Source organism: Ostrea edulis, chromosome 4 (assembly GCF_947568905.1).
Source record: "Ostrea edulis chromosome 4, xbOstEdul1.1, whole genome shotgun sequence".
Lineage (NCBI taxonomy): Eukaryota > Metazoa > Mollusca > Bivalvia > Ostreida > Ostreidae > Ostrea > Ostrea edulis.
The window spans coordinates 66,390,426-66,415,316 of NC_079167.1; the positions used below are offsets into that span (position 1 = coordinate 66,390,426).

General features: G+C 37.3%; 2 protein-coding genes across 4 annotated transcripts in view; one reads left to right on the forward strand and one right to left on the reverse strand.

Annotated features, from left to right (window-relative positions):
- Window positions 1-7,466: 7,466 nt before the first annotated feature.
- LOC125670869 (plasminogen activator inhibitor 1 RNA-binding protein-like) lies at window positions 7,467-22,473 on the reverse strand. Of its 3 annotated transcripts, none has more exons than XM_048906300.2 (7): window positions 22,094-22,473; window positions 21,529-21,655; window positions 19,962-20,138; window positions 19,727-19,798; window positions 12,553-12,630; window positions 9,164-9,389; window positions 7,467-8,398 (listed from the first exon to the last, which is right to left on the reverse strand). In XM_048906300.2, the coding sequence occupies exons 1-7, from the start codon at window positions 22,317-22,319 to the stop codon at window positions 8,168-8,170; spliced, it is 1,137 nt and encodes a 378-aa protein (XP_048762257.1). In that variant the 5' UTR covers window positions 22,320-22,473; the 3' UTR covers window positions 7,467-8,167. The 3 variants fall into 3 exon arrangements, with proteins under 3 accessions (XP_048762257.1, XP_048762256.1, XP_056019480.1); XM_048906299.2 differs by having other exon boundaries at window positions 19,727-19,801; window positions 22,094-22,456; XM_056163505.1 differs by lacking the exon at window positions 19,727-19,798 and having other exon boundaries at window positions 22,094-22,456.
- LOC125670870 (zinc finger protein 367-like) overlaps window positions 22,423-24,891 on the forward strand; it is a 12,022-nt gene continuing 9,553 nt past the window's right edge. The window contains exons 1-2 of the mRNA XM_048906301.2: window positions 22,423-22,550; window positions 22,854-23,109. Coding sequence (XP_048762258.1) covers window positions 22,875-23,109 — 235 coding nt within the window. The 5' untranslated portion in view covers window positions 22,423-22,550; window positions 22,854-22,874. The remainder of the gene's footprint in view (window positions 22,551-22,853; window positions 23,110-24,891) is intronic.

Genomic DNA, 24,891 nt, shown 5'->3' on the forward strand with positions numbered 1-24,891 from the left:
CGAAAACTGCGGATCGTGTTCGGTTCCATTTTTCCGTATTTCGGTTCGGGTCTGGTTTTTAAAATAGAATCATTATTAGAAATCCGTTTAAACGAAATGTTGTCAAAATCCTCAAAGGTGGTGTATTTTGATCAGTTGTTAAATGATGGCATTGTGGACAAAACTGTAAATAATGACATATTATATATGTAAGATATGTCAGATGCATTGAAAATATGCCACAGGATCAGTATCGTCAATGACAAAACATTGAAAGCATGGATGGAAACGAGTAGAAGTGACAATGCTGTTTCTAGTACCATGGATGTCGAGTCTAAACCGTCCACGTCCCCGAGTAATTATTGTGACAAAATACAATAAAGGTTTTTGATTTTAACTATATTATATTTTTGAAATATACTTATATATACCCGAACGGAAATACCCGAACCCGAAGTAAAAAATTTAGAACCGACCCGACCCGAAAATTTTTGGTACCGTGACAGCCCTATAGTCTATATCCAAACTATCCGACCCCTGAAGTACCACCAGACACCCAAGCAGCAGAGACGAAACTACCAATCAGCTCTGTTAAGCCAAATCAAAAAGACTATTATATAAATTAGAAAACAGTAAAACAGCAGGTCCAGATGAGATACCGGCAGCAGCTATCAAAGAGACATGGGGACTACAGTTGACATATTGCACGGTCTCTTCAGCAAGATCTGGGGAAAGAAACTATTTTGTATTGCTTGTAGGAGTTATGAGATTGATCATTGTTCGTTATCTTCACCTTTCATTGAATTCATGAAAAAATCAGAAGCATTATCAAAAGTAAAGCATGTCTGCCAAAAAACATCAAATGCAGATAACTGTTTACCTAGGGTTACTGTAGCAGACCAAAGACGAGCACATGCCGAAAATATTCCCATCATTTCAATAAATCCACGAAATAAAATGATCAACTGTTAATATCCCCAAGACAAGAACGTTGTAAGGCTGTGACACATTTTGCCCACACCAGTCAACTGCATGTCTTCAGATGGGAGACATCGGAGCAGAATATGCCTACAGCAACTTGCAGCTTTGGAAAACCAGGAAACTATTTAGGTACGTACACTGTACATATAAATGCAGTATCTACATTTCCTTGATCAAAGTACTGAAAGTACTGATGGGAGTCTATTTTAACCAGATGCTTCTAGGATTGAGAATTATTGCATATAGAACAATAGAGAAGTACACTTAAACGTCATAAACTCACGTGTATATTATGTATGTTGTGTCTTTATAACAATCAACGCGAAATTGTTTATGTCTACATACAGTCAATGGACATTTAAGTATTCGGCATTTTCCTTGGCGTTGCGTCAAATTGTAATACAATCCTCGGCTATTTTTAACTCGCGCTAAAGTTAGAATGTACAAAAATAAATGAAACTTTCCACCAAGAAACTAGAGAAATTGCTTCACGAATTGGTCATTCTGTCATCTGCAAGTGCGTAAACACTGAAAATCACTGCTAGAAAACATGGGTCGGAAATCGAAAGAGTTGAGCACGGAGGTGAAAGAAATGATTATAAAACCTGCGAGTCATACACCAAATAAAGCAGAATTGGCAAGGATGTTTGGTATACCTAGGTCGACAATTGTGAGTATTTTGGATAAATTTCATAGGCAGGGTACCGTTGAAAACATGCCGAGATCAGACCGTCGACTTTCGTTTACGACACAGGATAAGTCGTCTCGCTAAGGCCAACAGAAGAGACAGTTTACCTGATATGACACGCAAACTAAACGAAGGAAGGGGAAGACAATTTAGTGAAAAGACAATGTTTAGAAAGTTACATGAAGAAGGGTACAAAAGGAAGCGTGCAAGGAAAGCGATGGTGGTGCAATGTGTTAACAGAAAAAGCCGGGTTAAGGTAACTCCATACTCGCAGTTTTATCTGATACAAGTTTAAATTGTGTATTTATTTCCATTCATTAGAGTTAAAACTAACAAATTATCAAATAAAATACATAGGTCATCACACTTTTTAAGATGTAAGACGTACATAATCAGAATCATATATCACCGTCAGAAAATTGCAATTTTCATTAAACAGCGTTATCAAAATCTCATAAAAACGATATAGTAGTATTCATAACAATTTCATGAAACTGTATCTTCACAAAAATATACAATATGTATGTAAAAAATAAAGGAAATCATTGCATAATAGACTTGATAAAGAAATCAATAGAAACAGAATTATTGCCCTTGGATTCAATATTTTGAAACGTATCATTTGATTATTCATCTATAACTTAGACTTTTGAAATATTTTTTTAACAAGAATTTTAGCTCACCTGAGCTAAAAGCTCAAGTGAGCTTTTCTGGTCACCCGTATTCCGGCGTCCGTCCGTCTGTCCACTTTTAACATTTTTAACTTCTTCTCAAAAACCACTGGGCCAATTTCAACCAAAGTTGACACAAAGCATCCTTAGGTAAAGGGGATTATAAATTGGTAAAATAAAGGGCCAGGCCACCTTCCAAGGGGAGATAATCAAGAAAAGGTAAAAATAGGGTAGCGTCATTAAAAAATCTTCTTCTCAAGAACCACTGGGCTAGAAAAGATGAAATTTATAGATAAGCTTTATTAGGTAGCGAAGATTCTAAATTGTTAAAATCATGGCCCCCGGGGGTCGGATGGGGCCACAATAGGGGATCAAGGTTTTACATACAAATATATAGGGAAAATCTTTAAAAATCTTCTTCTCAAGAACCACTGAGCCAGAAAAGCTGAGATTTATATGAAAGCTTCCTGATATAGTACAGATTCTAAATTGTTAAAATCCTGGCCCCCGGGGGTCGGATGGGGCCACAATAGGGGATCAAAGTTTTACATACGAATATATAGGAAAAATCTTTAAAAATTTTCTTCTCAAGAACCACTAAGCCAGAAAAGCTGATATTTACATGAAAGCTTTCTGACATAGTGCAGATTCAAGTTTGTTCAAATCATGGCCCCTGGGGGTTGGATGGGGCTACAAGGGGGGATCAAAGTTTTACATACAAATATATAGGGACATTCTTTAAGAATCTTCTTCTCAAGAACCACTGAGCCAGAAAAGCTGAGATTTATATGAAAGCTTCCTGATATAGTACAGATTCTAAATTGTTAAAATCCTGGCCACCGGGGGTCGGATGGGGCCACAATAGGGGATCAAAGTTTTACATACAAATATATAGGAAAAATCTTTAAAAATCTTCTTCTCAAGAACCACTAAGCCAGAAAAGCTGATATTTACATGAAAGCTTTCTGATATAGTGCAGATTCAAGTTTGTTCAAATCATGGCCCCTGGGGGTTGGATGGGGCTACAAGGGGTATCAAAGTTTTACATCCAAATATATAGGGACATTCTTTAAGAATCTTCTTCTCAAGAACCACTGTGCCAGAAAAGCTGAGATTTATATGAAAGCTTCCTGATATAGTACAGATTCTAAATTGTTAAAATCCTGGCCCCCGGGGGTCGGATGGGGCCACAATAGGGGATCAAAGTTTTACATACAAATATATAGGAAAAATCTTTAAAAATCTTCTTCTAAAGAACCACTAAGCCAGAAAAGCTGATATTTACATGAAAGCTTTCTGATATAGTGCAGATTCAAGTTTGTTCAAATCATGGCCCCTGGGGGTTGGATGGGGCTACAAGGGGTATCAAAGTTTTACATCCAAATATATAGGGACATTCTTTAAGAATCTTCTTCTCAAGAACCACTGTGCCAGAAAAGCTGAGATTTATATGAAAGCTTCCTGATATAGTACAGATTCTAAATTGTTAAAATCCTGGCCACCGGGGGTCGGATGGGGCCACAATAGGGGATCAAAGTTTTACATACAAATATATAGGAAAAATCTTTTAAAATCTTCTCAAGAACCACTAAGCCAGAAAAGTTGATATTTACATGAAAGCTTTCTGATATAGTGCAGATTCAAGTTTGTTCAAATCATGGCCCCTGGGGGTAGGATGGGGCCACAAGGGGGGATCAAAGTTTTACATACAAATATATAGGAAAAATCTTCGAATATCTTCTTCTCGTGAACCATTGGGCCAAAGAAGTTCACATTTACATGAAAGCTTTCTGACATAGTGTAGATTCAAGTTTGCAAAAACTATGGCCTCCAGGAGTAGATTGGGGCCATAATAAGGACTACGGTTTTACATGCAAATATATATAGAAAGTCTTCTGATATGGACCAAGGTGACTCAGGTGAGCGATGTGGCCCATGGGCCTCTTGTTTACAATAACTATAGGAAATGACTCAAACAAAATTTATGTTCCTATCATGCATAAATCTAAATAAATCATTGACTTTGCAAAATCTGATGACATCACAGGAGGGTGGAATTACTTTAAATGGTGTCATGAGCGGAAATGTTGGAAGTGACCACGAGTGGAAACAAGAGATGTTTGTAAAACACATATGCCCCCCATGGTGCAAAATTAAAAAGGATTATACACACACACATCATTTAATTGAGAGTAGTATCATCAATTCAAGATATTGAGCAGACAATATCTTCCTATGTCAAGAGTGGATTGACCATGTGACCTAAAAATCAATAGGGGTCATCAACTCCTGAAGATGTACCAGTGTACCAAGTTTGATGTCTGTCAAGCAAAGGGTTCTCAAGATATTGAACGGACAGTATATTCCTATGTCCAATTTGACCCTTGACTTTTGACCATGTGACCTTAAAATAATTAGTAGTCATCTTCTCCTGAAGATGTACCAGTGTACCAAGTTTGATGTCTGTCAAGCAAAGGGTTCTCAAGATATTGAGCGGACAGTATATTCCTATGTACAGTTTAACCCTTGACCTTTGACCACGCAACCTCAAAATCAATAGGTGTCATCTTCTCCTGAAGATGTACCAGTGTACCAAGTTTAATGTCTGTCAAGCAAAGGGTTCTCAAGATATGGAGCAGACAGTATATTCCAATGTCCAGTTTGACCCTTGACCATGTGATCTGAAAATCAATAGGGGTCGTCTTCTCCTGAAGACGTACCAGTGTACCACGTTTGATGTCTGTCAAGCAAAGGGTTCTCAAGATATTGAACGGACAGTATATTCCTATGTCCAGTTTGACCCTTGACCTTTAAACATGTGACCTCAAAATAAATAGGGGTAGTTTTCTCCTGAAGATGTACCAGTGTACCAAGTTTGATGTCTGTCAAGCGAAGGGTTCTCAAAATATTGAACGGACAGTATATTCCTGTTTAGTGTGACCCTTGACCTTTGACCATGTGACCTCAAAATCAATAGTGGTCGTCTTCTCCTGAAGTCGTATCAGTGTACCAAGTTTGATGTCTGTCAAGAAAAGGGTTCTCAAGATACTGAGCAGACAGTATATTCCCATGTCAAGTTTGACCCTTGACCTTTGACCATGTGACCTCAAAATCAATAGGGGTCATCTTCTCTTGAAGATGTACCAGTGTATCAAGTTTGATGTCTGTCAAGCAAAGGGTTCTCGAGATATTTGATGGACAGTATATTCCTATGTCCAGTTTGACCCTTGACCATGTGACCTCAAAATCAATGGGGGTCATCTTCTTCTGAAGATGTACTGGCGTACCAAGTTTGATGTCTGTCAAGCAAAGGGTTCTCTAGACATTGAATGGTCAGTATATTCCTATGCCCAGTTTGACCCTTGACCATATGACCTCAAAATCAATAGGGGTCATCTACTCCTTAGGATGTACCAGTGTGCCAAGTTTGATGTCTTTCAAGCAAAGGGTTCTCAAGATATTGAGCGGACATTATATTCCTATGTCCAGAGTAGATTGACCCTTGACCTTTGGACCTGAAAAACAATAGGGATCCTCTTCATAACTAACCCACATATGAAATATCATTATCATCAAGTGAATGGTTCTCAAGATATTGAGCGGACAACACATGGTCTACAGACCGACCGACAGGTGCAAAACAATATGCCCCCTCTTTTTCAAAGGGGGGCATAAAAATACATATTTTCTGATGAAAGTCAGATTCAGATCGGGACATATAATCGTGTGTATATATGGAGAAAAGACACCGAAGCTAACAGTCCTCACTTAGTGTCCGCTCCGTCTAAGAGGAGGATATCATTAATGATCTGGGGATGCATGTGTTTTGATGGCATGGGAACTATTGTACCTGTAGAAGGTAATATAAATGCTCTAAAATACATGTACATGAAATAGTTGATAATTTCTGGCCGGTAATTGCCCGAAATTTTCCCAACAAAGGCTTCAGTTTATCAAGACGATAATGCCCCGTACATAGTGCCCTCGTGGTGACAAACTACATGAAACTGCACAGAATGGCCAGCTCAGTCTCCAGATCTAAACGCGATTGAAAATGTTTGGTTAAAAATCAAAGCTGAAAGGGGTGTCCGCGACTCTAAAGACACGCGATCAGCTGTTTGCAGCTATCAGACAAATATGGGTATCTACGCTTCTATTCCAGACAGGATTAAGGAAGTAATCCGTATGGAAAGGAATCTGACAAAATTTTAGACAAGTGTCTTCAATTTTAATTACACTTTCAGTTTAAATATTCCGTTGTTAACGTAAACAACGCGACGCCATTTTGAAAATGCCGAATATACTTTTGTCCATTTACTGTAGAGACACTGGTAAGTAATCACCGAGAATTATCCCCCATAGCCGTAGGATTCTTTATTGTGTCAACGCCTGCCACACGAAACCTAGCTGCTTTAAAGGTTTCATTCAAAGATCCACGATGCTGAACGTTCCGCGGCGCAGCAGTCACACAGTAAGGTCCAACGTACCCAAGGCACGACCAGTTACGTAGAATTCACATTACGTTAGTGGCAAGTTACTTTTCCTCGTCTTCCGGAAAACCATTTCCTATTTTGACAATTTCCAATCCAAGTCCATTCTAATACTATGAAGCATTACATAAACCAAGTTATTCAATTTTTGTTCAAAAACATTCCAGGTTCATTTCCCATACTTATGGAAAACAAACTGGTACCTGGACATAGTAGAAAAAGCGCTTAAATATGAAATTCTCATCACTGTACTGTACATTTCATTGTACCAATTCCGTACTTTCAACAAGCCCCTTCCACCGGTTATATCTCAAGTTTTCGGCAAATCAGTACACCCGGTTCTGAAAGCAATTACTATTTCAAGATTAATCATGTTAATCGACAAGAACAAGAAAACTTTCCCCACCCCCGGATACCTGGGCAATTTAAAAGGAATGTACGTTTTACCGATATTTGTATTTCAATTGAGAAGTCCGCAATTCTGACGATGCATTATTCCTCCTCAACAAAGCAAATGAGCACTCGTAGAAAGTCTCCGTGCCAACTCGTAATACGCAGATGCGACTTCCATCAAGTCCACTATGATGAGGATGGAACGGTCTCAATTATGAAAGGCACGATGTAGGTACTTTCCCCCCTTCACAAAATGCTAAAGTATCAGTTTATCTATGAAAGTTTAATCTCGCCTTTCATTCAATCACAAATTCTAAACATCAGGGACAGACAGGAAAGCATACATTTGAAGAGGTATATATACCACAGTTTATTTCTCTTCAAATAAAGTGAAATAAACAATTAATTACAAATATTTTTCACACCAAATATCAATTTGTTAATGTCATTATAACAAACTGAATCATAACAGTTTCATGGTCAATATTAAATGAATTGTCTGTAAATGAAAAAATTAACATGCTCATGGTGTGGTGTGTGCATCATTTGTTACATACGGTAGTTTGAACATCGTAAACGAATAATAAATACCTAAACAAAGCACTTTTTTAGCACAGTACAAAAGGTCATTACAACCAATCACGTCTTTCTTTCACCAACTTTTAATTAATATGTCCCATCTCTCTTCCAGGCAGTTCACTGTAGTTCCGACAATTCACACAAGTTTATGTACCATGATTACTGTTGTCGAGATCTTGGTTGGTTGCCAAGTGCAACCAACATCCACAGAAATGTGGACAAAACAAATTTACATAATACAAAATAATGAAAAGATGGATTCACATTGAGTTGTGTCCTGCAAGAAACTTCACTCCCATATTTTCGCTTCTTCAAGCAAGTTCCTAACACGCAGTATGAAACTGTATAGTACTTGGGGAAAATATTGTAAGCAGCATTGCTGGGCATTATGCCTCAGTCTTCACCAGACTGGGAAAGTCATTTTCATCATCGAACTTGGGGGCAGATTCCCGAGGTCCCCGTCTGTCGCCTCTTCCTCCGCGGCTGCCACGTCCACCACCACCACCTCCACCTCTCCTTTCTCTGGGACCCCGTCCACGTCCTCCTCTTCTGGTGTCAGTATTGAATACAAACTTGAAACTATTCACCAAGTTCTTCTGCCTGGCAGCTTCTTCATCCTATGAAAGAGAGAGAAATTACAGGTTAGGACATCCACTAACTCTTTTTATTCATATGCTCTTAACCAAGGATATTTTGTACATCGCTCTTATGCTTCAGTACTAGTAATTTAAATAAAATTTCCTGGATTACTGTTTCAAATTGCTGTAGTGCAAAAATTGTCACAATACAAGAGAAATTTAATTTTTAACTATACAATTTTTTCTTCTATTTTTAGTAAAAAAAAATTCTTCCATTGACATTTTTATTTAGAATCTCCCTTCCAAAGCTGATTTTAAACAGTACAATTTTTTTCTTCTGTTGAATTTTTTTTTTTATAATCTCCCTTCTCAAGCTTATCTAGCTCATCGTTTACAGCTGCGCCAAGACTTATCTTTAGAAACTTGTTCAGCATTATATAATGCCCTCAATATCCACCACAGAACACTATAAAACCAAACCATCCTCAGCTTTCTACCTCCATCACAATTTACTCCGTTAATCATTTTAATAATTCCATGCTTTGTGTGCTTGCATATTAGAATTAAAAATTTTAATTTCTCTTGCCTAATCGTATCCAAGATTTCCAACCCTTCCAAATAAATAGAGTGAAAGTCTTGCATCTAAAGTAGGTCTTGGGCAGAACTGAATTACATTCCAGTATAGTGAGAAATTCTGTCTACTATTGCAGTATTTTCTAGAATACTTCACAACAAAATATCCTTCAGTTTACAAACTATTTCTATAGTTTATGTTGTCTTCATGCTACAAGGTAACAGTATTACCTCTTCATATTCCTCCTCTTCATCCGATTCCTCATTTTCCTCTTCCAGCTTCTTTCGGTAGACTGTGCCCTTCTTCCATTGGCTGGTTGAAGTGTCACCCTCACCTGGTTTTCGAATGTTAAACTGGTTTCGTAGTCGATTCTTTTCTTGTTGGGCCTTCCATTCATCAAGAGTCATCTGTTTGGGGGCTTCCTCTGTGGGTTGTTCAGTTGATTCCGTGCTTTCACTACAAGTTAAAAACACTACATCTCAAATTTCATTAAAAACTGATTACATCAAAAGACTTTCACAGCACAATTTCAATACCTGACAATGCATATATTCTCATCCCTCAACAGTCCAATTTCATTTAATAATTGTCCTATTCCAAAACAATAAGACAGTCAAGAAATGCATCAGCAATAACAATCCCAAGAAGCCTGAGCTGCAATCAAGGCTTACACAAAAACCAAAACCTATTATTCAACAAATATACACTACGTCTTTACCAGCGTGCCTACATGATTTTAAGGTAGGTCCTTAGTCCTGGATTTTTGGGGTTTAGGTAGCATTTTTTTGTTTGGAATCAATAAATAAACATTCAGAGTAATGAAAAAAGGCAAAACAGTTTAGGGTTTCCATATTAATTTTCATTACATACACCACTAAAGTCATATACCCCGATGTAGATTTTTATGAAATTCATTGGAAACAGTTATTTGTTGTTATTTCAATATAAAAACAACAAAATATTTTTTGAATTGCATTTATCGGGAAACATGTCAATAACTAAAACACATGTCATTTTCAATATGTTCATCAAGTTTTAGATTAATATGTGGAAAAATATTGAATTAGTGTTATTCCCCAAAATGTTAAAAAACAAACAAATGTGGACGGCATTTCCCTTATAGCATGGTTTACATATCATTTTTTCTGTTTATATTAGTAGAGTTACATCTGTTATAGTTATTCATGGGAAAAAATCCATACCTTTCCTTAATAATTTCAAATCTATAGCTTCCAGATTATGTATACCCCCATCAAAAACTGAAGTCTGGCACCATACAGCTGAGCTATTTAAATCACTCGGGATTAAAATTGTATGTAATTTCATGAAAAAACACAGATAATGATTCCTTATCACCTTGGTAAAATGTTTGTCAAAAATAAAGGAAATATATCGCATTATGGACTTGATAAATAATTGAATGAAAACAGAGTTATTGTCCTTGGATTCAATATTTTGAAACATATAATTGACTATTCAAATATAACTAAGAATTTTGAAATATTTTATGGCTAACAAGATTTTTTACAATAACTATTGAAAAAGATTCCAACAAAATTTATGTTCCTATCATTAAATTATTCACTTTGCAAAATCCTATGACGTCACACGAGTGTGGAACTACGTTAACAATTTGTGACGGGCAACACTTCCATCCCTCTGTGGCTCACGCAATCATTTTGGCCCTCAACCCCAATCAAACTATAATAAATTGTCCAAAAAGTTTGTATGCCATTGTAGCATTATGGTGAAAATGCAACATTTAACATTTATCACAGATGTATCAGTCAATCACACATATATACATGCACATCGTTTTGTGGCTGCACGGCTTCAATAACATTGACACTAAATGAAAATGCTTGCATTCATTTAATCATAACTACTAATGTCCTACAATATCAAAGATTAGGGTGTGGTTGATGCATTGTATATTGTTGAACATCCCGCTCGAGAATTTTTCACTCATATGGAGACATACCATTGCCGGTGAAGGGTCACAAAATCTAAGCCTATGCTTGGCGCTTATGGCCATTGAGCAGGGAAAGAGCTTTATCGTACCACACATGCTGCGACAAGGGGCCTCGTATTTTGCAGCCTCATCCAAAGGACCGCCCCATTTGGTCGCCTCTTACAACAAGCTAGAGAGTACCGAGGACCTATTCTAACCCGGATCCCCATGGTTTGATTAGGGTGCGAGTCAGCCAGACTTTTGGGGTGGTGGTGTGGTGTTTTGTTTTGTCTGTCTCCAACACCTAGGCCAAAAATAAAAATTGATTTGTTTGATGTACTCCGACCGACCCATCAAATTTGCTCCTACCCGACCATTTTTTTCCGCTATTTAAAATTTCTTTTTAGGGTTCCCTTGAAAAATAGAAAATTCTCCTTATTTTAGAAGAAAATAAAAAATTTCACGACGTTAAAAAAAAAAAAAACCCAAAAAAAAACCCTGCCTACCGACCCATCTTGAAAAATGTGGGTCGGAGTACATCAAACAAAAATATTTTCAATGATGGCCCTAGAAATTACATTTTGCACCTCAATGACCTCCCATGACGGGGGCTATGACCTGAACACATCTAAATCTACACTGCATGAAGATGCTTATATAATGCTTTGATATATTCCAGTCTTGTTCAGAATGATATTCCAATTGTAAAGCTACATCCCTCATCTGGCCCTCGAGGTCATCATTTTAATTTCAAAGTACATCATAAGCCAAGAGGATACTTGCAATTGTATTTTGTTTCTGCAAAATTGTAGATGATGTTCCTTAACATTAATTTCGGTGTAAAAATTAGACCCACTATAGTTCTCGTCTAGGTTAGTGGTTTCTTCAAGAAATCAGGTCAATCTTATCAAAATAACAACCTTTGATCTCCTCGTGTACTTCACTATGATCTATTTATTATTAGGGGTCATGTCAGCAAGTGAAATCACTTGTGGAAATCTTTGCACTTTTTTTTTTGGTGTTGGAAATTCCAAGCTCCCCCCCCCCCCCCCCCCCCCCCCCAATCATTTATAACACTGCAAGGCATGGCTAAAAACTGGAAGTTAATGCTATATATGGAGAGTAAAGACCCAATTTCTCTTTACAAGCAGAGTTTAGGAACAATGTGTTACGACAAGTGTGATAATGAAAGAGATTTCCTGATTGAATGTAGATATGCTATATGCACGTTTGGCTCCCGGGAAACAAACCTGAAGGTTAGCTACTACACAAGTTGATACTTAAATATTACGTCAATAGGAAAAGAACTTTCACCTACACCACTCCAAATGTTGCGTATTTAATTTGTGCTATTCTGCAACATTTTATTAACAGGCAAATAAAAATCCCATTAATCCAAACATATCCATGCTAAAACAAAAAGTAAACGAAGACTTTAAACTCTCTAATTTCTTGCTTCACCGTGCTGCAATTGGCTAAATCAGCATGTTGGTTATTCATTATCTAAGATCACCAGGACATAACCCCCATTGCAATGTTGTGAGACGTTAGTGTACTATGTATGCGAGCCAATCAAACATTTTAATTTCAATTAGACTGAACTCTGGGGGAGCTTAAACTCGATTCCACGAGTTGGAATTCTATGATGTCACATAAAACTGGACTTACTTGGGGTCCTGGTTCTCCGCGTCTTCTGATGGGTTCCATTCCTTTGTTTCCGTTTCCACATTATCCTTCATTTCCTCCCTAGAAAAACAAAAGGACAAATATACAACAAAATAAAAAATTTCTCTTGACCCTTAGTGATCCACTGATCCTTCTGCGATCTACACTCCCCTCATTCAGAGGTTCATACCTGCTTTTGAACTCGCAATATGTGGAAATGGTGAAGCATGCCTGCCTCTATCATTCACCAATTGTTATCAACATATATGCTGGCATTTCAGACAACCTTATTGTATCGAGTTGGCATGGAAAATAAATTCCAAGGTCTTGCATTTCCCTTCCAACTTTTAATAGTCAACATACAAATAGGCCCCCATCAACCTACTTATTGTAAGTTTATCATATACAACTTCCATGAAATTCCATCTTAACAACTTTGCATGTATGAACAAAGGCAAGTTGGTGGGGAGGAATAATTTCCTACTTTTACATAGTGGGCGTGAAAGTTTCTTCACCTCAGACATAATTGTGACTCGGTGCCCATTCATTAATTAATGACTGTTCAACTTTACACAGGATTTTCATCAAGAGTAAAAATTTTATAGTAAAGGCAAACAAGAGGCCCATGGGCCACATCGCTCACCTTGGCCCATATCTGAAGACTTTCCATGTATAGTTGCATATAAAACCTTATTGTGGCCCCAACCTGCCCCTGGAGGCCATGATTTTAACAAACTTGAATCTGCACTATGTCAAAAAGCTTTCATGTAAATGTCAACTTCTTTGGGCCAATGGTTCTTGAGAAGATTTTTAAAGATTTCCCCTATATATTTGTATGTAAAACTTTCATCCCCTATTGTGACCCCAACCTAACCCCGGGGCCATACTTTGAACAAACTTGAATCTGCACTACGTCAGGAAACTTGCAAGTAAATCTCAGCTCTTCTAGCTCATTGGTTCTTGAGAAGATTTTTCCTATATTTTTCTATGTAAAACTTTGATCCCCTATTGTAGCCCCTACCTAACCTCGGGGGACATGATTTGAACAAACTTGAATCAGCACAGTGTCAAAGCTTTCATGTAATCTCAGCTCTTCTGGCCCAGTGGTTCTTGAGAAAAAGATTTTTAAATGACCCCACCCTATTTTTGCATTTATCTCCCCTTTGAAAGGGACATGGCCCTTCATTTGAACAAACTTGAAAGCCCTTCTCCTAAGGATGCTTTTGACCAAGTTGGTTGAAATTGGACCAGAGGTTCTGGAGAAGAAGTCAAAAATGTAAAAAGTTTACAGACGGAGAGATGACAGGCGATCAGAAAAAGCTCAGGTGAGCTAAAAAAGTTGTGCTGTATCACGATTAATTGAATGAAATACTGATGTTGTCGTTCGGGAGTAAGCCATTCTTACAAACACTTCACAAAGCAGGGTTCGACACAAACGTTAGTCTCAGACTAATAAATTTTAATTCGGACTAATAAAAATTTCTGCTTGACAACTTGTTCAAATTTTTGATGTACGATTGTCGACAATTTACTGGAAAACCCCAATGTATTTCTAGCTATCTAGCATGGCGGGTAGTCACGCAATTCCTAGTCAAGTCAACGCTTACTTGGAGTAATTGATTTAAAACATGATTAGTTTGACACATGCCACAATGTAGTAACTAGTCTCGTATAACCAGACGCTCTGCGTTCTCCGTAAATCTGACGAAGATTTGCAGAGACAACTGAGTGTCTGGTTGAACGAGTCCATGAAGCTACAGAAGCTGTTGGACTTTTTCAAAGCAGATACCAAGAGTATTAAAAAAGCGAAAGGTAGACACAAGTATTGAGAAGAAAGAACATGATCGGGAGTATGATCGGACTCGCCAATCAGATTTCCAGGAATCTTCCAAGGACGAAAAATCGAGACTGGTTATGTTATAAGTGCATTGTATTAATTATAAATTACATGTATTTTTGTTTTTATGACGGACTAATAAAATTTCCCGCAGACTAGTAAAGGAATAATGCCTAAAAAGTAAAGTGTCGAACCCTGCAAAGACTATTTCCGGTTTTGTTTTTGGTTATCCTGATTTTCTTTTCAGCAAAATGAAAGTAGCGTCTGTATCATTAAGAAATAACAGGTTATTTCGCAAAGAAACCCACTCTACATAGCATTCATTGGGAGTTGAATCTTGTGCAAATTTATGATAACCTTTCTACATATTATGTTGAACTTTTAAATATTGAAAATACTAACACTGTTAGTTTGTTACATCATACAAGAACAAAAGTGAACCATTGGTCATACGACTTTTATAAACAAGTAGTCAGACTCTGAAGCACTGATATTTCCCCCCCAGCATTTTGAAGATATTGATTATAACATTTGTAAAGTCACTAGGCTTGTGGGGATACCAGCTAGATAGAGGGAATTAAGAACTTGTTATGCTTAACAAGTTCTGTCCCATCGTCTGAAACCTTGGGTGCCAAATCATGAGTTTTCATCTATATACACCTTTGATAGTGGCACACAACAAAACATGCACACTTTCATGGGCGCCACCATTACTGCTGACAGAGTTCTGGGAATAATTACGGCGATTCCCATTGGTCCTCGACTGGTCATGCATTTTAACGAGTTATGCGAAAATATCGTCATTGTGTCCCACAGGAGGTAAACTGCCCAAGCTCTCATCTTTTCGATCGCATACATGTAAATTGACACATTTTGCCGACACTTTACAAATGACTTTAATGCCAAGTGCCCAAAACAAAGAAATGCTCACATGAACTTCTAATCTTCAAAATTTTCCAAAGGCATGGGTTGGGGGAGAAATGCCTTAGACCCAAGCAGCAACATGTACCCGAAAATAAACCGCAAGTCAGCAAGTCATGTTGTTCAATTCCATTTTTTAAAATTTCAGTTCAGGTCCAGTTTTTATGATGGAATCATTATCACCATTTCAGCGATATTTCATCCTAGTGATGAATTAAGTTTCATCGATCTTGGTGTACCAAATGCATGATGGTCAGGTGGCTGCGTTTTTCTTACCACACTAAGATCACTACATGTCTCAGTTTTGAGGTATTCAAATTTCGGAAGTCTGATCAGTTTGTACCTACACAAACCTGACACTTTCCTTGTCAATCGAGTACATCAGTTATCTCCATTTAGGCATTGGTTTAGTTAGGCATTAACCACGAAAAATTGCTTTAGTTATAAGAAATGTAAAATATTTGATATAGAAGAACTCGAAACAATATTTCAAAAGAAATCAATTTTCTATAGAACAAATTGACATGCACAATACATAAGTCATTCAGTGATTTTTCAACATTTTGGTCAAATTGGGAAAAACCAAAATCATTGTAAATAAGCTATCATTTCAAACAAGTAATCAAACAGAAATTGATTTCATTCTTCCCTTATTTTACATCCTTATCTGTTTTTTGTTTAAAGGGAAAGGCAACCCTAACCACATTGCTGCTTTCAGGAATGAAGTATCACTTACTGATATAGTAAATGAGTCTTTATCAACAACAATCCTTGCTTAACGTTTAAATCAATATTGATCCATAATATATTTTAAATTACCCGCCACCAAGAGTGCGGATTTTTTAAAATTTATGACGTCACAACGTCGGTTCCTGTTTATTTCATCAGCAGCACTGTAAAAATGACAAGTCATGACCAGTTAAGTATAGGTCATATAAATTTGAGCCGGTTCTTTTGCAAGACGAAATTAAGAAAAGACGTTCAGTTAAGTTGCAAACCAGGCAGACGGTACACATTTCTTCAAAAAAAGGGTCTCGAATCTCAACTTGTCATTGCGCAAATGATGGATCCACAGTTTACATAGTCTTTTCTTTTCAGACGACTTGGTGGGATCAGGATTGGGGGGGGGGGGGGGGAAGAAAGAACGAATTTTTTTTTTTTCACCTCTTCACATTGGTGTAATTAAATGCTTGACAAGAAGGCATTAACCTATTTATTTGTAAAATCTACCACATGAACATCTTCGAATCTCATCAAAACTGGAACGGTGCGACATCAAAATTGATTTTTGTGGTCTTGATTACAAAAAAGTTCCACATCATAGCAGCCTCTATAGATAGTGGGAATTTCAACGTTTTTAAATTTGTGTTGAAGCTTATTTAAGTCATATATAAACTTTTCATCATATAATTAATCCTATCATTTATCCTTTAAAAATGTTTTGGGTTGCTTTCCCCTTTTATTCTGACCTAAAATGGGTCTGAAAAATCACTCTATTATAATGTGTTCTTGCAATTTACCAATTTGAAAAATTTCACTTACTCAAATTCCATAGTTCAAAATACATTTCATTATTTGATAAAAATCTTGAAATCTCAGATACCAGAAATATATTTCAAGAACTGTATAAAACTAAACAAGAGGCCCACAGACCTTATCAGTCACCTGAGTACTAGTGAAAAAGTATCACTACTCCCAAGGGCTATGAAATCTAGAAAAATTTTTTTCCTCTTCTGAATATTTAAGCTAAATTCTAAGGAATAGCAGAAAAGGATGTACAAAAAAATGGTAATTTTACACATCTTGTTTTATATTGTTGCTGAACATATGTATGCATTTAGATTTTATACAGTATCAGCAAACTTACAGATAGATACTGTATACTAAATTTGGCCCCAACCTGGGGTCAGAACCCCTACCCCGGGGATCATCAAATTTACAATTTTGATAAAGGACTACCTGCTCTTTCTAAATATCCATTTAGTTTCAATAACACTAAAGAAGATGTTATTTAAGTGTTTTACACATAACACTATATATATAGGAAGTTTGGCCCCGCCCTGAGGTCAAAATCCCTACCCCAAGGATCATGAAATTCACAATTTTGGTGGAGGCTTTCCTGCTCTACATCACTTGGCATTTAGTTTTTCTTACACGTGCGGTTGTACAAAAGAAGATTTTTGAAAGTTTTTGCCCCACCCCCAAGGGTGCAGGAATCCTGAAATTTACAATTTATGTCCCCCTTGTCCCACAGATGCTTCATACCAAATTTGAAAAGAATTGGAATGATAGTTATCAAGAAGTTAAAGATGTCTAATGTTCACACACTTAATAACTGAACATTTTAGTCCCACCCTCATACCAAAACCCTACCCCTGGAATAATCAAATTCTGTTCTTTCTAAATATCCATTTAGTTTCAATCTAGTATCAATAACATTAAAGAAGATGTAATTTAAGTGTTTTACACATAAACACTATATAACAAGATTTGCCCCGCCCTGGGGTCAGAACCCCTACCCCGGGGATCATGAAATTTACAATTTTGGTTTGGTTCTTGAAATTTTTTGAAAAATGGTCAATTTTGGGCAGTTTTTGCCCTACCCCTAGGGCCCCAGTGGTGCTGGAGTCCTGAAATTTACGTCCCCCTTGTCCCAATGATGCTTCATACCAAATTTGAAAAGAATTGGACTGGTAGTTATAAAGAAGAAGTTAAAAATGTTCAATTGTTAATGCACGACGGACGAAAACCAATTGCAATAGGTCACCTGAGTTTACTCGGGTGACCTAAAAAGGTGAAGGTAAATAACAGTGATCAATCTCAGAACTCCTATAAGGAATACACTATAGGGAGTTGGGTAAACATGGACCTGTATGTGATTAGTGTAACAAAAACGGTGGCACTACAAGCCAGTCACATGCGGAGATACCACTGCAATTTTATCATCAATTCAGGGCTCGAAAAACTCGCAAAATGCGAGTATATTTGAAAAATAGCGAGTAAAAATAGTGGACACTTGAAAATCTTAGCAAGTGGTGATTTACAAACTATGATTGTATTCGTTTTATACGGTTATGTGCTATTTGCTTTTCTTAAATTTGCACTCTGAATCATACAAACGTTTACATGAATGATCGATTTCAACAACCGTTTCTATCCAGACTTTTCAAAGAAACTCGGAGTCAAACAAATGTTTAGAGGTCGGACATCACATGATGATGAAAAATATAGACATGTGTCATGAGTCCTGTTCACCTACAGTGGTGTTTAAATCGAATTCCAAGTATGAGGTTTTTGTTATTCATTTATCTAAAAAAAAAAAAAAAATTCAGAGTCTATGTCTTATCTAAATTAATTTAATGTCATATTGAGGTCGGGTTGTAGTGATGACGAGTGCATTGCTCACTGTGTAGACGATAATCGAAAAAAATTCATGGGGCTTGTGATCGTGCTGCTTATAAAACCACGCGTTCGGGATTCGTTTTGAAAAATCATTTGTGACAACCCTGATGTGGCATGAAATTGAAAGACTGGATCTAGACCTGCAGTAAACAGGTTGTGGATTAAAGGTGCGATAATCAAGAGACCTAAACATTGCACCATATGACTTGTGTAACTTACTGTCCTAGCTGTCCGAACGATGCCTGTAGACACACTAGTCTCAGTAATGATGGACAAAATAAAAAAAAAACACCTTAAAATTAGCCTGTGGTAGAAAAAGTTGATTTCGACCCCTGTCAACTAGAGTCAACATAAACGGGATAGTGTCAGGTTGTATCGACTTCTACTAGTTTGGTTGAAATTGACCCAGTGGTTCTGGAGAAGAAGTCAAAAATGTAAAAAGTTTACAGACAGACGGACAACAGGCGATCAGAATAGCTCACTTCAGCTTTCAGCTCAGGTGAGCTAAAAATCTAGTCAGTAATGTGCCGATTTAAAAAAACATGCATGGGTAATCAAAATGAGTGATGGCAGTTAGAGGTGGGACAATACACACACACCAATATTTCTCTCCCATAAATGCAGTAATATACATGTAGCTACAAAACGATACAGAACCAGGTCCTATCAAGAAATTGAGTTAGGAAAATTAAGTAAATGCGATTCGATTTTTATTAAACCATACTCTTTCCATTTATTAATTTAATAAGACATATAATCATTTTGTTCTATATTTTCATTCATCATAACAAGATACCTACAGGTATTGTTTCATCTTGATGTACCAAGATGTCTTGTATCACAAGGTCTGTCTATCATCCCACCCCTTAATGCCAGTACCTATTAAACTCACAGAGATATACAGTACTTTTGATAAAACTTCACAAATTTTGGTTTAGGTCATCACACATACATTTTATGTTTTTTTTTTGTTAGTCTAAGGATAAACCCCACACCATGAACCAGTTTCTGACTTACTGTATGTCGTCTTTGAATGATCCCCAGTTATGAGAACCACTGCCTTCTCTCTTCTCTGTGGGCTTCACACCACTGCTACAGCAAAACCAAAACAGTGAATTTATTTACAAAACCACTGAACTTTCTGCCACCATGGAATGGCATAGACTGCCATCATCAATAGCATGATGTTGTTTTTCTGGTTTGTATAGTATTGTGCATGAAATTTATAGAATAAACTAATTGTAACCCTTACGTTTTGTCACTGCCACTGTGACGCTCAAAGTCCCGTTTACCACCCCTGTCGAATCCACCTCGACCTCTGCCTCCCCTGGCGCCTCGGCCCTCACCCCGTCCGCGCCCTCGGTTACCAAACCGTCCACGAGCACTTTCTGGTCTGTTGAAATTACCACCACTGCCTTCTGTTCTCTCTCTACAGCGAGTATGCACATTTCTTTATTCAGTAATACAACATTCACACGTACAATACAAGTAAATATTCAACAAAAAATCAAGTGTTTAACTTTCCGATTTGGATAAATTACTTGATGTATCCATCTACTAGATTTAATGCTTAAAGATCGATTTTGTCATCAAATTCAATTCAATAAAAATTGCCCAACCTTATATATTTTTGTAATAACACCAGTATTAATCTAATGAGTCAACCATTTTAAAACTTTAAATTTAAGGTGAAGATCCACAGCAAAAGTAGTAATATTGTCCAATCATTTCCACCTTTCGAACTTGAGTCATTCAGTGCTGAACAACCACAACATGGTTGACTTGTTTAAACTCGGAGGCTAATAGCTGTTGAAAACGAATCTGATCTGTTGAAACGGACAATCAACATTCATTCAAATATTGTGAGGGTGACCACAACTAGCTATATTTTAAATTGGTAATTCCAAGTTGGACTGCAACAGATAAAATCTAACGTAATGAAGGAAAATTGCATAGAGAAAATGGTGAAGGGTTAACGACGGTGACCTAATTCTCAGAAGTTGGGACCTATTTTTTCAAAGTTTCTGTGAAGTCCGGTAAACATTTTTGTATTACTAAACAGAACAATATTCTGGCTTTCAACTGGGAAAACTTTTAATGCATCATCACGATTAATACCCAAGTTTTGAGACTTTGAAGCAAGCAACCGAGAATTTGTGGCTGCTTTGTTGTCTCCCTTCTCACTATTATACTATATATACCAGTTTGCTCAGATTGTGTCAAAACCCTGTGGGAATCAATAAAACCAAGACACTAAATTTGAGTTTTAAATTTATTTGTCTAAAAATTAACTAGAAATGCACTTTTGCATAAATGAATTTTGTAAATTTTTCAAGGAACCCCCAATCCTTGTAGGAGGGGTCAAGCCTCCTCCTGCATCATCACTTGACAAATCAGTCATCTACCTTAGGTAGCTGGACTAGTTCAATCGGAACTCCTCGAATGTCTCGCGCACTCGACATAGATCTCGGATGTAATACGATGGCATCCATGAGCGAATTTGATGCATTGCTGTGACGTCACAATTGACAATGCATCAAATTCGCTCATGGATGCCATCGTATTACATCCGAGATCTATGTCGAGTGCGCGAGACATTCGAGGAGTTCCGATTGTGGACTAGTTACCTATCAGCAAGACTTGTAAATTATAGAATCTACTTGTCCGTTTACTTAAAACTTCATGAAAAAAACACTCCCTTTAGTGTTAAAGCAGATCAGTAAAATTATTCTTGTGCTCTTATCAAATGTTGCTACATGCTAATTCTTTTTGCAAAATTGGATGATAATTGCAAGCATAGCGTCTTTATGTAAGAATACCTGAACTCATTTTGAGCATTTTCATCACGCCTCCTTGGAGGCCTGGAGTCATTGTCGTCCTTGATCTCCCTTGGTTCCCGGTTCTGTCGAGCACTGCGAGGGGGACGGGACTGTGTATTGGGTTTGTCTGCAATCACACACAAGTCAATTGTACTGAGAAAGTTATTCGTGCACTTTGGGACTATTCAGTCAAACAGTACCGTGCCTTAGCAGTTTAAAATCAAAACGAACTATTTCCTGACTAGGCTATACATAGAACGACACCATGTATACAATAGGCATGTCAAGACTCACCCACGTGGTGTTGGGTCAACCACTGGAAACTCGGAATATCAAACGAATGTCAATTTTTTTTCCAAACCTAATGCAAATCTGCAAACAGTGCATTTTTATTCAGATCTCTTGTAAACTACTATGTCTTCTCAAACACAATTTCATTCAATCATGCATGTTTACTTCACCTAATGCTCTTCTCCAGTCACCATGTGACATTGCAGTGCACGTGTTTTCATTTGGAGCAATGTGCAAAACATACAAGTGTTCAAAACATCTAAAAACTCATTACCTTCCTTCTTTTGGATCGGCTGTTCTATGGATTTATTATCGGACTGTGAGGCAGTTTGCTTCTTCGCCTTCTTATCCTTCCCTTGTTTTCCCTTGTCCTTTTCTTTTGCGAGTTCCTGTTTCTTCTTCAACTCCTCCTGCTCTTTCAGGAACTCTATGGGATCAGTAACATCATCCCCGAAAAGGTCAAATTTATTAGTAACTGCTATGCCGTATTGTGAGTCCATTGTTCCTCTCTTTTTGGAGGATGTCAATGGATTTTACGGCCTTCCAAATTTTCAGACAGTCAATATGGCGTGTTTCTTGCTGGGCAACCGAGCATGCTCGGGAATTTCGCGAAACACTCGGAAACATACAGGAAGGTAATGTAAAATCTAGAAAATCCCGATGGTAACAAGGTCACAGTGGATTCGTCAACAATCCAAATATAGCTTTATTTGGCGCGATTTCTCACTCAGGTAAAAAGGCTTTAAAGTTTTGCCGTAATGTTAATTAATAGATGTACAACGTGAATCGACGATAAAGTGAACTGTCTTACGTAAAAAGCTTTCAGTAATTAAAATTCTACCAAGGGGTCTAATAATAAGCAGAGGAAAGAGATCACCCCTATGTTATATTTATAGCACCAGGTAACCGATTGGTCGGATTACCTGTGTAGGAACGTTAACGGGTTTATGCATGACAGTGTAGTTAAATACCACTCAGACACCTACCAGGACTGTTTCGAGTAGATTATAGTTTACATTTGTATGATTTCTTAGGATAGTGAAAAGCGCAGAACGATGCCGTACAGCCCCTCACCCACAAATTTCGGCAGGGGATCGCCGGAGGAGGACTCAGCCGACGGGGACAGTGAATATGAGGACCCGAATATGCGGCGTGGACGACCCAGAGCGGATATTGTAAATTCTTTGATATACAAAGGATCAATGTCGAACTGTAGTATTCGTTGTGAAGTTTGCAACCGAGTGTTCCCCCGAGAGAAATCATTGCAGGCTCACATGCGTACCCATACAGGTAAGTTAATAAATATCAATCGAAATTTAAAAGTCTCTGGATATTTAAATCCCCCATCGTAATTATATGCTGTCCACGACATTGGATTGGGGGGTTTAAACTACTGAAAGTTGTTGTTGTCAAACAAATCTTCTCAGTGCACGTGCTTCTAATTAATATTGATTCAGTTTCATCAACTCATGATCAGCCGATAAACCCCAAGTTTCCACTTGAATTTTGCAATTTTTCACAAGTTCCTGATTGGGGGTATTGCAAAAGACACCATTCTTGACCTCCATTACGAATCAAAAGTGAAAGTTTATTTTCCATAACATTCGATAAATTCATATAAAATGGGGACCGGTGTATGTTTTGATCAAAATTTACTACGTGAAACTTTTAAAGTTGACCAAAACTTTTATCTTTGCAAAACGTGAGTTTAAATGGAAATTTAAATACCAACATTAAATCAATAACTAATTGTCTATTTATTAATAGATTGATAAATATTATGAACTTTAAAGATGAACATTTAAAAGTCTCATGGGGATTTAAACAGAATCATTTTGGGGAAAACTTTTCCCCCAACTGGACGGGGTCTGACGTTACAAACTTGGGAAAACTTTAGGACCGTGATTATGAAATGCCACAAAACCGTTCTCCAAGAACGACTTTGAATTGAATAGCTCCTACATGAATAATCACTCAATGTATAGTTTTGAACAAAGACAGGATTTAAACTTGTTTGAACTAGTGTCCCGTTATTTCTGGGCGATTATGTGCGTACCGCGCTTGAAGCTAGATCAAATATCGATCCGCAATATCTTTGCACAAGGTTTTAGTTGACAAAAATCATTAGACAGGTAGTCGAAATACCCAACCATGGACAAGACCACTTGAAAACCCGAAGGGCATGATTATTAAGTTTGGACAAAATACATGCTTGCTTTTGTTTCTTTTTGAGAGTTTTAAGAAAGATTGGCAACTTTATGTGTCAGTGTATATGCTGTCATTGGAGTAGCTATACCCGCTGTCCGCCCCATTGGTTCTATTATCCCAGTTTTTATGATCACGCTAGTTAGGTTTCCACACGAAGGTCTCGTATGAAGAGGTTCGATTTTGCCATAGTTTCTAGGGCTACGATCGATAAACAAACAGTGCATCAATTTCGTTCGTCCCGTTAAACAAAGGGATATGGGATATGTTTAGGCGTGCTTAGCAACCCCAGACTTGTTTGTATGTACAAGCCCAGACGTGAAAGTTAATACCATGGATCGATTCACACAAACAACTTTTTCCATCTCATATTTTCACATCGGAAAGTCAAAACGATATTTAGTTGATAGTCCTTTCCCAAGTGAAAATAAATTGTGCAGTGCCCTCACCTCGTGGGTAACCGATGCCACGTGCTTTTTGGCCATTTAAATTCGATCGCCTTCCCCCATTCGATTTATTTATTGAATGTTGTCAGTTGTTTATATCTTCAGGATTTAAAACTCACTCTACACGTGCTTTTATTATTGACATCATGTTTAAAATGACGGGGCATTTAAATTCTGTCATAATTATAGAAAAATCAAACTTTGGGTAATTAATAATTTAAATGTACCACAATACACGTGCACATTTCCAGATGAACTCTCTCTCTCTCTCTCTCTCTCTCTCTCTCTCGTTCCTCTGGGTATCGGTAATAAAAACGCCGTTCATTTTCACTAGAATCATTTTTCTTTATTTACTGGGATATAAACTTGGAAATTATATAAAATTTTATTGTCAACTATGTATCATGAATTTTTACTCTTG